Consider the following 13,359-nt stretch of genomic DNA (forward strand, 5'->3'; position numbering starts at 1 on the left):
CTCACAAGGCTGTACTGATTTATATTCTACCAGCAGTCTAGGAGAAGGCTTGTTTTCCTACAGCCTAGTCAATTAATGTGTTATCAAATTTTTGGATTTTTTCTTATTCTTAAGAGATGATTCACCCCTTAATTTTAAACTTGCAATATAATCATTAGAGGTAGAAATGAGAAAGCAAGAAATGATGCATGTTGAATTTAATGTAGCTATAGAAGAGCACATGCAAATTACAGAAAAAGTCTGCAAGAAATTCCCACTCTGTACTGAATCTAAGCACAGCCCTGACCCTTGCTTTCCGTGATAAAACATTAGGGAGGCCCACGCTTGACTCCTACCTGTCTGGGGGGACTTGTCTCTCAAGCAGGAGGTGAGACACCAGTTGGGAAGGACTCTGTTGCAGAAGAACAAAGGGATTTCCTACCTTGACCTTTGCGTGATCTGAAAAAGTAAAAATAGTGACCTTTGTTTATATCACTTACTGCCAACAGTTCAACCCATTTTCCAGTATCAATAAAAAAATACAGTGTCAAAATAAAGACTACATTCACAGCACTTTTGTGGATGTTTTCTATGTAATAAGTATTTTCCACAAGTCCCTGACTGCAAGTTCATCCATACCTTACCATTGCTCTAAAGACTTCCAACCACAGGGCCTCCCTGGTGGCGCAAGGGGTTAAGCACCACACCATGAAGCAGTCTGCAGCCTCTGCAGCATGAGTTTGATCCCCGGCTGGCCAGGGAGCAACCCACATGGAGAAGCAGACCTCTCCTGTCTCGCTCGCTGCTCCCCTCAGCAGTGTATTTCAGTTAGTCTGCCTGTTCTGTTCCCCACTCTGTCTCTGGTGGGTCCTCTCACCCCCTCACATCTCTGGCCTGTACCCCAGCTCTTGTATGCATAAATAAATAAAAAAAAAAAAAGACTTCCAACCACAGAAAGATGTCTGAGAGCAGGTCTGGCTACAAGCTGCTAGCTCATCCTACTTGCTTCAACCAGACTGAATGTCATGCTACATCTGCTCTGTGGACTCTAGTAGGAATCTGGCCCTTATATCAGACTTAATTCCTCTGCTCAATCACAATTTACTGAGCAGTCCCATTGGGGAGAAACAGATGAAGAAAAAAGACAAATAAGAGAGGAGGCCCTCACTGGTGGCACAAGGAGTCAAGTCTCAGCACTATGAAGCTGTCAGCAGCCACTGTGGCACGAGTTCGATCCCCAGCCAGGGAGCTGGCCCACATGGTGCAGCAGACCTCGCCTGTCTGACCCGCTGCTCCCCTCAACAGTATGTTTTGGTAGATCTGCCTGTTCTGCTCCCCACTGTGTCTCTGGGGAATCCTCTCAGTCCCCTGCACCTCTGACCTACAACTCAGCTCTTGTATGCATAAATAATAAATAAAATAAAAAAAAAGATTGATAAAAAAGAGAGGAGGCCCTTACACATGTAGAGTCCTTAGAACCTCTTAATCAAGTATCATTCCTCTTCCTTGCCTCACACCCTCAAAGGCCAATCATGATTCCCATTCCTTTTGCCGGCTACTTACCATGCTCCGAGCTCAAACTGCGGAGGAGAACAGCAGCCAGGGTGCTGCAGTAACTGAAGAAGGTGCCCATGTAGTCCGTCTGCCCGCTGCCTACTGCCCATGTAGTCTCTCTGCCCAGGTTCTTTTGGAGGAGCTGAGTCTGGACATATACTGGGTGGGTCTCTGCTTCTGGAGCTTTCTGGGCCACTTGCTCTACCAGGGAGGAGAGTGGAGTACTCCGGGGTTCTGAGAGGAGTTCCAGCAAAAGAAGTGATGTCAGCTTTAGTCTGTACACCCAGCTTTGGGTCATTGTCCAAAATAATATGTGAGCTGGCCTCTGCACACTGCAGGGGGCATCCTATAGCCTAGGTACTCACTCAAAGGGCAGCCATACAATCCCAATGTGGTTGACTGTACAAGTGATTCTCAAAGTCAGAAAGGCTCTGTGTTAGAAGAAATCAGGGTGGATAATACTATTTCTGTTTCTGGGGTGGAAAACTTTGTGAAGAGCACAGCCATCTTTTAGGGAAGGGTTAAGGAGTACCTTCTGGATACATTTCTCAACATGTATCAACTAAGGGAGAGTTAGGCACCCCTTCACTGGAGAGGAAGGGAGACAGGTGGAATTAGTTCTCAGGCATGCCCTGACTACCTAGAGCATAGGTGGAGCCCATTCTGGTGTCCTAGTTCTCTTCCTGGCTCAGCTCTTACCTACTCCCATGCAGTGAGTCCATACCATACCTTGCCACTCTAGCGCCTCTCTCAGTGACTGCAGGACCTGATCAAGCTGCTGAGAGAGGGTCGTTTGGCTGGTAACACAATCTTCAGTTAGGCTGGGCCAGCACATCTGAAGAAGCTCAGCAATGCTGCAGCGTGGAGGACACCCTCCTTTTTCTTCTACACCCTCTAGGGAAAGCAAATGAGAGGGAAAAGTGAAAACTGAGCTAACCTTCAGACTCCAAGAGAAACAAAAGGAAGAAAGCAACTCACCTGATTTAGTTTGCCCGACTGATGTAAGTGGATAATTGAGAATCTTAGTGATTTGCTGAAGAACAACTGGGAAACCTCGAATGCCATCAGATTTGACAAGAAGATGGTCTAGCCGTTGACCTGGAAACAGATGAAGAAAGATGGGATGCAGATAAAAATAAGGGGCTTTCAAAGACTGATAAAACTTTCCAAGAAAGTTGTGATAGTTTTGCGGTAACTTGGAGGAAATGTATGCTGTGCCAATGTGGGTGATGACCAGAATACCTGGCTTATCCATGCTTGAGGTCCGAGGGCTATTCCAGCAAATTCCTCTGCTATCAACAGCTGCAGACCCTGAATTTTTGAAACTCTTATGAAACTGTTGTCCCAAGCACTTCTTATGGATTTGCCTTGGATGACTTGAGCTGGGCTCATACCTGCCTTCTCTAATTGCTTTAAATGGTATTTTGACTCCCTAACCAGATAATAGACTTGTGGACAGATTACTTCTATACTTCTCCTATACCCCCATATACTTGGGATAATCTGTAAACACAGTAGGTGCTAAATTAATTCCGACTTGATTGACATAAAACCATTTCAACCAACTAATGTTTGAGTATTATCTCCTAAGTACTAGATGAGGGACGGGGAATTGGTCAATAAAAACAGTATTGTGCATGTTAAGGTATACTTTCTTAGAAGGATTATGTGAACATTAAAAGACTTTTTAACTAATAGCTCAAAAGTGATTCAGAGAGATGTGCAAAAAAGAATTAACATAGTAGGCCCACAACTGCTATCTAGAAAAACCATTTTTAAGATTGGTTCTTGGCTGGTATCTGCAAATCTGAATGGTAAGTGGTTTCTATATTGATATAAAACTGTCCCTAAATGATGAGAATGGCTCAGTGGGCCTAAATTATTTGTGCAATGTGGCTGATGGTGGAAACCTGCTTGCTTTCTTTCTTGGAGACTATAATTTTGGTCCACACTGGGCAGGTATAGCTAGAAACTGCTAGCTCATCCTACTCACTTCAACCAGACTGAATGTCATGCAATGTTTGCTCGGTGGACTCCAGTAGGAATCTGGCACTTACATCTCACTTGATTCTTTGGCTCAAGTTTATAAGACACTGAAGGTCTGAGAAGACCTGGGGCACTTGATCTCTAATGAGCTACCCTGTAGACAACACTTCACTCGTGTCATCACAACTCATTGCTGGAGGAATTAAGCATGTGCTGTGTGACTCCACAAGGAGAGGACTCTTGGAAGCTTGTGTCTGGTTTCCTCCAGACTTTACCAATTTTGCTCTGTATCCTTGCTGGAATAGATCTTAGATTGGGAGTATGACTACTTGCTAAGTGCTGAGTCCTCATAGTGAATCATTGAGCCTGGGGGTGACTTGTCATTTCACAAATAGTCATCACTCCTTGCCATCACGAGAGAACATTCTTTTTTTTTTTTTTCTGTTCATATTTGAGTTTTTATTTTTTTTCTCTTTCATCAATCTTTTAAAATATTTTACTTTATATAATTTTTACATCATTTTTCATCTTTGCACAATGTATGCATTTTCATTTTGGTTATGTTCCCCATACAATTGCATCCCCCTTTATTTTGACCCTAATCCTTCCTCTCCCTGCCCCTCCCCACCTGGTAGTGTGTCTCTGATTTATAGTTGCTTGTTAATTTTGACTTTTACTTTGTATTAATTAGTCTTTTTCCTGGTCCCTTATTTAGGTTTTCTAAATTCCTGCTATGAGTGAGACCATCTGGTATTTTTCTTTTTCTGACTTACTTGGCTGAGCATGATCCCTTCTAGCTCCATCCATGTTGCTGCAAACTGCATGTGTTTATCTTTTTTGATTGCTGAGTAATATTCCATTGCTTATATGTACCACATCCTCTTGATCCAGTCATCTATTTTTGGGCATTTGGGTTGTTTCCAAAGCTTAGCTATTGTAAATAGTGCTGCTATAAACGTAGGGATGCAGGTGCCCTTTGGAATTAATGTTTCTGTGTCATTTGGGTAAATACCTAGGAGTGGAATTGCTGGATCATATGGAAGCTCTATCTTTAGTAGGTGAGAGGACATTCTTTTTCCTCCCTCACTAACATTCAGTGTGTAGATCAAGGATAGGTGGGGGTAGAATTTTGCCTACTTCTGTTTTCATGTTTTCCACCTTCATATATTTGATTCCTGTAAGAATTTCACATATACATTCTGGGGCATTATTAACCTTGAGGTACCATCCTTCTGTAACTGATCCATGACATTTTCTCTTACCTTGGATTACAAACTCAAGACTGTGTCAGATCTTAGGACAGGAGGGGACATGCAATCTAAAGGCACAAATTCTACTTACACCATTTTTGAATATACATTTCTTCCTTGAATTTATCTATAAGCCAGAAAAGAATTTCCCTGAATGATTGCTATATCTAATCAGAAAGTAAGACCCTCAACAGACTATTTATGTCATCAGATTGGGCCTAAGGAAATGAATGAATAATCCTTCTCCCTGTCCCACCTCCCTCAACAACTGATTTCTTCTTATACAATTAATTTATCAAGCAGCTCCAAAAACCAGCTCCTTAGTTGAGAATGAGGGGCTAGTGCTAAAGAGGCACACTCACCCCGGCTCTCAAGGCTGTTGTTCAGACGCCGTTCGGCCGTCTCCAGGAGCTGCTTGCAGGTTTTCCAGAGCTGGCACTGACAGCAAGCTAGGTCAAATGCAGCCATGGCGGGGGGACTGAGGTCTTCCAGAACCTCTCTCAGGGGAGCAGTGGACTCCACCAGGGTACCGTTTATCCAGAAGTCCTCCTGGAGTGTGGGGATGGGGTCTCCAGAGGTGCTAAGCAGCTTGTCAGTCACATCAGAGATGGAGTAAAATACCATCCCTGGACACCCCATAGTGGAGTAAAAAGCACAAGGTTAAAATGATTTGAATTACACTTTAATTAAATAATTTACATAAAAAATGTTTGAGACAAAGGAACTAAACAAAACAAAATAAACCTTTAGACTATAAGACCTATTAGTGGTTACCAGAAGGCAAGGAGGCAGGGGATGGGGAAAGCAGGTAAGAGGGGTCAATTGTACATATGAATTAGACTTTCAGGGGTGAACTTAATGTAATAAATACAGACACTAATTTAGAATCAAGTACACCTGAAACTTCATGTTATAAACCAATATTACTTTAATAATAAAAAAGAATTAAAAAATGTTTGAGATTCTTCTATACAGGATCACCTATGCATATTAGCATCATCATTATGTCTTTTGGCATCAAAACAATGGCACAGGAAGGAAGACCAAGAGAAACTCAAAATAGTCAAGAGGAATTAGGACTTTCAAATGGGATTTAAAAGTAGGCTAAGAAGGAAGGAAGTAAATATGTGTGTGCTAAATGGAAAAGCTCTTAAATACAAAACTAAAAAAGAGTGGTAGAAAACAGTACTTTTTTAAGAGTCCATTTACATTAAACACAAAAAAGAGTTGCATACATTCTTTTAAATAGACAGTAAATTTAAATTTAATATAAATTCCAGATCAGTGAGAAAAGTGAAATGGGGGTAAGATCTCACTTTCAAGCATGAATAAAGTATAATTTTTTTTTTTTGGAAGTGCAGCCAAGGATAGGAATTGAGATCTATGAATCCCAGATCATAGGTCTTCTTCACTTTATGGAAAAGAAATAATATGGTTTATCCCTGCATAACTATATGGGAGGAAAAGAAACTCCTAGCCATTTTCTGAAGTCCAAGATCATGGTCATCAAAACACATGGTGGAACAGTATTCACGACCTGTGTTTAAATCACATAGACAGGCTTAAAGGAATAGCTTGAGTGGCAGGAAGAGGATCACGGAGTCAGGGAGGTTTAGGCACACCTAGAAAATGACTCTGATGTGTCAGCATTGCTGTACCTCAAGGTCACTACTGTTCTGCCCTGGATTCTGTTCACCTTCATGATGAGACTTCCTCCCGGCTACCTCTACCCCCTGTGTGGGCAAAGGGAAGCCTGACCTGCTGCTGCAGCACTGCCAATGGCCTGTAGAGTTGAGCGGCCACTGCCTGTTCTGCGGATGGTGCTGCTGCCCCCCTCTGAGCTCTGATTTTCAATCTTGTGCTCCACACGGGCCAGTTCCTGGATCACTTCCTGGTAGCGCTCCATGAACATCAGCTCCCCTGAGCTGGGTGACGACTTCAGGTTGAACGTGAACACCACCTGTCACAGGAAAGGAAGGAGAGTGCGTTGTGGTGGGCCCACGGAGTTGGGGCACGTCTAGAGACATGAGATATCGCCAAATGTTAGATGATGACTGTAAGACACCCACTTTTTAGGGCTGGAAGACCACTGGATATTAGGAGAGCTCAAATACAGAAATAACTCATAAAAGTAAGCAAGAAAGCCACCAAAGTCCCAGTTGAAAATAGACAATAAATGTGGACCATTTAAAAGGTAAAATATATATGACTAATACATAGATGAAAAATATTTTCCCTTACCAATAATCTAGGGAGTTTAAGTAACATTAACACCATTTTGCATCTATCACAACGACAAAGTATAAAAATAAACCCTCAGAAGGTGATGGTAGAATGAACTGGGGCCTCCCTGGTGGCGCAGGGGGTTGAGCACCGCAGTATGAAGCAATTCGCAGCCTCTGTAGCATGAGTTTGATCCCTGGCTGGCCAGGAAGCAACCCACATGGCAAAGCAGACCTCTCCTGTCTTGCCCGCTGCTCCCCTCAGCAGTGTGTTTCAGTCAGTCTGCCTGTTCTGTTCCCCACTCTGTCTCTGGTGGATCCTCTCACCCCCCACATATCTGGCCTGTACTCCAGCTCTTGTATGCATACATAAATAAATCTTAAAAAAAAAAAGAAAACAATGTTTATATTCTTTCTTTATTTTATTTATTTATGCATGCAAGAACTGGGGCATAGGCCAGAGGTATGTGAGGGTGGGAGGATTCACGAGAGATACAATGGAGAGCAGAACAGGCAATCTACTGAAATACACCGCCAAGAGGAGCAGCGGGTGAGACAGGAGAGGCCTGCTGCAGCATGTGGGTTAGCTCCCTGGCCAGGGATCCAACTCATGCCACAGTGACTGGTGATAGCTTGATATTGCTGAGACTTTAACCCCTGCGCCACCAGAGAGGCTAAAGAAAATAATTCAAAATTCTAAAGGCGATATTTGTTACAACTATTTGTTAACAACTATTCAGGTTGAAAATAATCTAAATGTTGAGGAACAGGTCATGGCCAATGCAGCTACTTGATCAAACTGTTACAGGGTCACCAAAATAAGTTACAAGGCAAACACTTACATTACAATGTACCAAAGGCACTTTATCAAGTTTAAGATTCAAAACAATCTTGGTTGCATAAAGGCATACATGCCTTGGACAATTATTGCCAAAAATATACTTTAATATTTGGTGGTTCTGCACAACAGGGTTAAGAGTATATTTTCTTGTTAATCCTTTTGGGTATTTTCTTACAATACACACAATATATTTTGTAACCAGGTTTAAACAATAATGATTTTGTTAAAAAAAAAAAAAATCAGAGCCCTAGGAAAGGAAGAAGAAATAAAGACATTTAGGGGAAAAGCATCAGGGGGCTCACAAAAGAGACTTCCTCTACATTTGAGTATTAAAAAGGGTAATGAGGGCCCTCAGCTGACCAAAGGTCAGAATTATTATCACCAAAGTATGGGCTCTAAAATGATTAGAGGAAGTGAAACAACAATTATCCCATCATCTAGACTTTTCAATTTGTTCTTCATGAGCTTACATGAAAGAAAAATTCTGACCTACATGTTGGTCACGCATTAATTTATGACAAGAGTCATAAATATACCAAGGATATTTAAAAATTACAGTAGCAAGTAGGATTTTATGTTATTAAATTTAAGCAACATTAGAGGTATCTTATATTTCTCACTGCTTGTACATAATCCTCTTAACATTCCCATTAGGTAGGTCAAGCAGGCATTATATTAAACTCCAATTTTGCCAAAGAGGATATGGAAGAGAGGGTGAGTCTGATTCCTACTCCATGTGCCTTTCTCTAACAACATGAATGTTCCAGTTTGTTAGCCCCCAATACCTGTTGCATATTGGACTAGCATCTATTTATTATTAACACCTGCCTGCATCAGGAATTTTAACTATTTGAAAACACTCATGTTCAGAGAAGGCTTAGAAGGAAAAAAACAAAGACATCTCAATGTTTTGAAGTGGTGGGATTGTAATTGAGTATTTTGTTGAAATACGGTTTATGTTAGGAAAACGAGGATCCATCTGCATAAATCTCCCCCAGATTTGAGGAGGACTGGGCCTTCACCCATGGAAACTCCCTCCTGGCTGCTTCTCCTGTTGGATGTGGCCTCTCAAATGCTGCTGAGTAGCCCTGGTTGCATAATTATCTGTGCCTGGTCAGTCCCAGCCAGCTAGGAGGTGATTTAACATTCTTTACTCTGACAAGTATGGCCTAGAGTGCTCACACTTTGGCTCCTACACAAAAGCTCCCCTCACCTGATGGGCTTCTGTGAAGTTTCCCCGGAGGATACACGATGCCAGCAGTGACTCAGGTGGGGAGAACATCATGGGGATGAATGAGCTTTGGGGCTGGGTTTGGCTGTCCAGCTCATTCCTCCCTGACGTAGTGCTCAGACTTCCCTCTGTGGAGACACCAGGATGTGGGGTACAAAGGAAGCAATAGAAATTGAGGGAAAACTGTACTGCTGTCACCTCCCACCAAAGTCTTATCTCCTCAAAATCCTTCTCTAAAAGATCTGTAAATGGGTCTTGATTTATTCTCAGTTGAAGAGCAAACCAACTACCTTCCTGGGGTATTCACTTCTGGTTCTCTGCTGATGGGTGACTCAGCTGGTAATGAAACAGCCCTTTTCCTTGCTGAGACCTATTTGGCCATCTGCAGAACCAACCTTCTTAAACACAGGCATGAACTATTCATGCCAGGATTTTGCTCCACGGTATGTGGCCACCCTAAAGCATTGCAAAGCAGCTAGAAGTTGGCAACTGGTTGGGACCCCATACCTGAAGTGCTTGTGCTCAGCTCACTACTCGTACTTTCCAGGGATGGGTTGGAACCTCTGTCTCGGCCATCTGGAGGTATCAGGAAGAAGAGAGAAGTTCAACTAGTCTCTTACAGTGTAGAAAGTGAGAAACTGGCCTGTAAGCTAAGATCTGGGCAGTTAGAGTGAGAGTATAATGGAAATACCTTGTGTTCCTTCTACAGCAAAACAAAAAACCCTACAGATCAAATGTGAAGGGCGGGCTTAATGGGCCACAAAGCTCATGTGGGCAGTAGCTTTCCCAGTGTTTTCCAACCTGTGGGTCTCAGGAGCTTTCAAGTCACTTCTAGGGGTCAGCTACCCCATCTGCTCATTGAGCACTATCAAGAGTCCAAAAAGATAAATTCACAACTATGTTGACCATGAAGCACTAGGGTGCAAAGGAGGGTCACAAGATTTTCTGACAGAGAAAAAGTATCCTGGCATTTGAAAGAGTAAGAGATTGAAGTATCAGTCTGGGTCTGCCAAAGACCACAATATTTAAAGCTCTGGAGGAGAAACTGCATCCCAATGCCTGCTGAGTGTAGGGTCTCCTTGGTTCACTGTTTGGGAAGAATGGACAGCGCAGGAGAGAGATGGACTGTACAATCTTGGGCTGGATGGGTTAAATGTAAACAAACTCTGTCTTTAATATGGAACAATTAAATTGAGCAGCTGAAAGGCCTCAGTAAGTCTGCCTGGAAATTTTCTGTATTTCTCTCATGGCATCCTCCACTCTACCCAGTATGGTCACTTTCTCAGTTGCCTCTTAGCTAATCTGTTCATTCTTCAGAGTCAACTCTTTCATGAAGTCCTTTTCCCTGACTTTATAAGCTACGCTGATCTCCCCTTCTAAGAGATTTCTTCTGTTTTCTGGCAGTGTCTCAGTGCAATTGAAGTTTTTTTGTATGCTATCTATGCAGGTAATTACAGATTCCCAAAAGTCCTCATTTTACTTCAGTTTATACCTCATTCTCCTCCCCCAAAATATCTAGTATTGTTAGTACATGGGAATCTCTTAGAGATTCCATGTTAATTATTGGAAAGTCCAGCACACAATGAAAATTTGATTACTTAAAAAGTTAATACTACCATATAATGCTCCTATATTATACTCCTTAAGAATTTATAAAATCAGAAGTTAGAATGTAGCACATAAAAACAGAATATTTTGGTTAATGTATAAAGTACTTATAATTCAATAAGAAAGATAAACACAATAGAAAGTATGGATCTTATACATAAATAAATAGCTCATAGAAAAACATAAGTGGTCAATATAAGTGTGGAGGTAAGAAATATTTGAAAAACATTCAATATCAATCAGACTAAAATTAATATTAGACAGTGACACCCCATTATTGGATTGATCATATTGTCAAAAATTTAAATAGCTGATACTACTCATTGTTGATGAATATATATATATAAACAGGCACTCATTTATAGTAGGTGGGAATGCAAAGTGGTATACCTACTTTTAGGCAATTTGGTTATACTATATATGCATACCCAGGACCTTGCTATTTTACTGCTAGAGTCTTATCCTATAGATATATACACAAATATGCACAGACACATGTAGGTTGTTTACTGTAGTATTGCTTATAATAATGAAAAACAGCAAACAATTTAAATATTCATGAACAGGCTATGTATGATAATGGAATACTAAGCAACCTTTAAAATGATACATGAAGAAAGGAAGTTATCAATATTAAGGATACATTTGTATACTCAGCAGAATATTAAGTGAAAAAAGAAAATTGCAACCCTCAATATCTATAGCATGACTCATTGGTATATACAGAAGGATACATATGTTTGCACAATATGGAAATTTTCTAGAAGGATATGTAAGAAACTACTAGCAAGGGTCACCCTGGGGAAGTGGAACTAGGACAATCTTAGATTATTATTTGTTTGGAATATGTGTTTTATCTAAAAGAATGTTAGACAAGTGGCAATATACCACTTGCACGGTGCATAGGAATGAGGCACGGGGGAGAGATTTTCAGATTACCTGCCCGACTCTTTCTTGTCCGACGACCCCGCCGGAGACTGGAGTGCCGCGTTGCAATGGGCCGGTATCTTCGGGAAGGCTGCTCTTCTGAAACAGTAAACCCAATGGGTCATACAGGAGCATAATAAACTTTGACTTGAGCCACCTCCTGCGGTAACAGGTAGGGGAAGATCTGGAATGGGCTCTGAGACATGGAGCAATGTCCCAGTGTTCTGACACTGGTTGCTATCATGATATGTGCATTGAGTTACGGGAGACTCCCACACACTCCTTGCTCTTGCCCACATTCCTGAGATTTTTCACTCTCCTTATTTTGTGCACCAACTGGTTCTGCTCCCTTCTCTCACCTGAACTCCGGTTGGTTGTTACCACCTTGTATCTCCACTGGGTTTCAGAGAGAACTTTGGCAAACTGGTGTAGGCGGATTTGTAGCCCATCCCTGTTTCCTGAGCAGCTCTGGCCTTCTAAGGGTTTGGGTGCCTCAGGGGGAGTGTGGCTGCTGATCTCCTCCAGCTGTTCCTGGAGCATCCCAAGGAAGGCTCCCACTGCAAATTCATCAGCCAGGAACCCACTGAACCCACTAGTGAAATGCTGTAGGTCCAAAAAGCTGTCCCCGTGAGTTCCAGGGTGAGAGTCTTTTGGCTCTGTTTTCAGACAGCTTGGAACTGTGTAAGCAAGGTTCCTGGGGACTCCTAGGGAACCTCGTTCTGACTTCCTTTCAGGTTGTGCTGTGTGCTGAGGGCTCGCTGACGGGGACCTCCAACCTAAGGGGCTCTTCCCTTCAACATAATCATCCTCAGCATAGTCCTCAGGCAGGTGAGGCTCTGGGTGAAGATCAGCAGAGGTGATAAGAAGTAATGAAAAGATATTTTCTAGAAGTTCCAGGCATAGAGAGTCAGGAACACTGTGTAGATACTGTTGACACCTGGCCAGGTATGTTGCGAAGAGATTTGAAGCACCTAAAGAATGCAGACAAGAGGCCAGAAAAAAAGCATTAGAAATTTTCTATGCCAGATTCACAATCATTCTCACAACTTTTATTTGTTTTTTAATGACTAAGGGAATTGCAGTTACAGTCAGAAGAACAGGAGACTATCCAGCCATATCTTCTCAGATTTTGCAATTAAAAGTACAGCTTAACTATTTACAATAGGTAAGATATGGAGACAACCCAAATGCCCAAAAATAGATAACTGGAACAAGAAGATTTGGTGTATATATACACAATGGAATACTACTCAGCAATCAAAATAGATAAACTCATGCCATTTGCAACAGTGTGGATGCAGCTGGAAGGGATTATGCTCAGTGAAATCAGACAGAAGGAAAAAGAAAAATAAGTGGTTTCACTTATAGGGGGAAAAAATAAGGGATCAGGAAAAAAAATAATAAAAAACAAAAAATAGTAGGCAACTAATAAATCAGAGACATTCTGCAGGGGACTGGGAGAGAGAGGGATCAAAACAGGGGAGGGAAGAGCACAAGGGACTATGGTGATGATTCACAGGTGAAGTGGTGGTGGGAGATTTACAGGAATTAAACCTGAGAGGAGAAAGCAAACACTGTAAAAAAATGAACAATGATGTTTTATTTATATATATGTACACATGCATATATATAAATATTAAAAAAATAAAAGTATAGCTTACTGAATGTTCATTATTTTGTTTCTGCTTTTTAAAGTATCACTTTAGTTCTATATTTCAGCTCCTGGAATGCAGGCAGCAGGGAGACTTCTTACTCATTTCT

At 41.7% G+C, this 13,359-nt stretch overlaps 1 protein-coding gene across 1 annotated transcript in view; it reads right to left on the reverse strand.

Annotated features, from left to right (window-relative positions):
* ZFYVE26 (zinc finger FYVE-type containing 26) overlaps window positions 1-13,359 on the reverse strand; it is a 60,727-nt gene that overhangs the window by 31,946 nt on the left and 15,422 nt on the right. Inside the window, exons 11-20 of the mRNA XM_037503552.1 lie at window positions 11,958-12,569; window positions 11,611-11,697; window positions 9,571-9,639; window positions 9,046-9,191; window positions 6,528-6,729; window positions 5,132-5,395; window positions 2,512-2,631; window positions 2,263-2,427; window positions 1,543-1,767; window positions 336-438 (exon numbers count right to left, since the gene is read on the reverse strand). Of these exons, the coding sequence (XP_037359449.1) occupies window positions 336-438; window positions 1,543-1,767; window positions 2,263-2,427; window positions 2,512-2,631; window positions 5,132-5,395; window positions 6,528-6,729; window positions 9,046-9,191; window positions 9,571-9,639; window positions 11,611-11,697; window positions 11,958-12,569 (1,993 nt within the window). The remainder of the gene's footprint in view (window positions 1-335; window positions 439-1,542; window positions 1,768-2,262; window positions 2,428-2,511; window positions 2,632-5,131; window positions 5,396-6,527; window positions 6,730-9,045; window positions 9,192-9,570; window positions 9,640-11,610; window positions 11,698-11,957; window positions 12,570-13,359) is intronic.

The sequence above is a fragment of the Talpa occidentalis genome, unplaced genomic scaffold, assembly GCF_014898055.3.
Source record: "Talpa occidentalis isolate TD23 unplaced genomic scaffold, MPIMG_talOcc4v2.1 talOcc4.11, whole genome shotgun sequence".
NCBI lineage: Eukaryota > Metazoa > Chordata > Mammalia > Eulipotyphla > Talpidae > Talpa > Talpa occidentalis.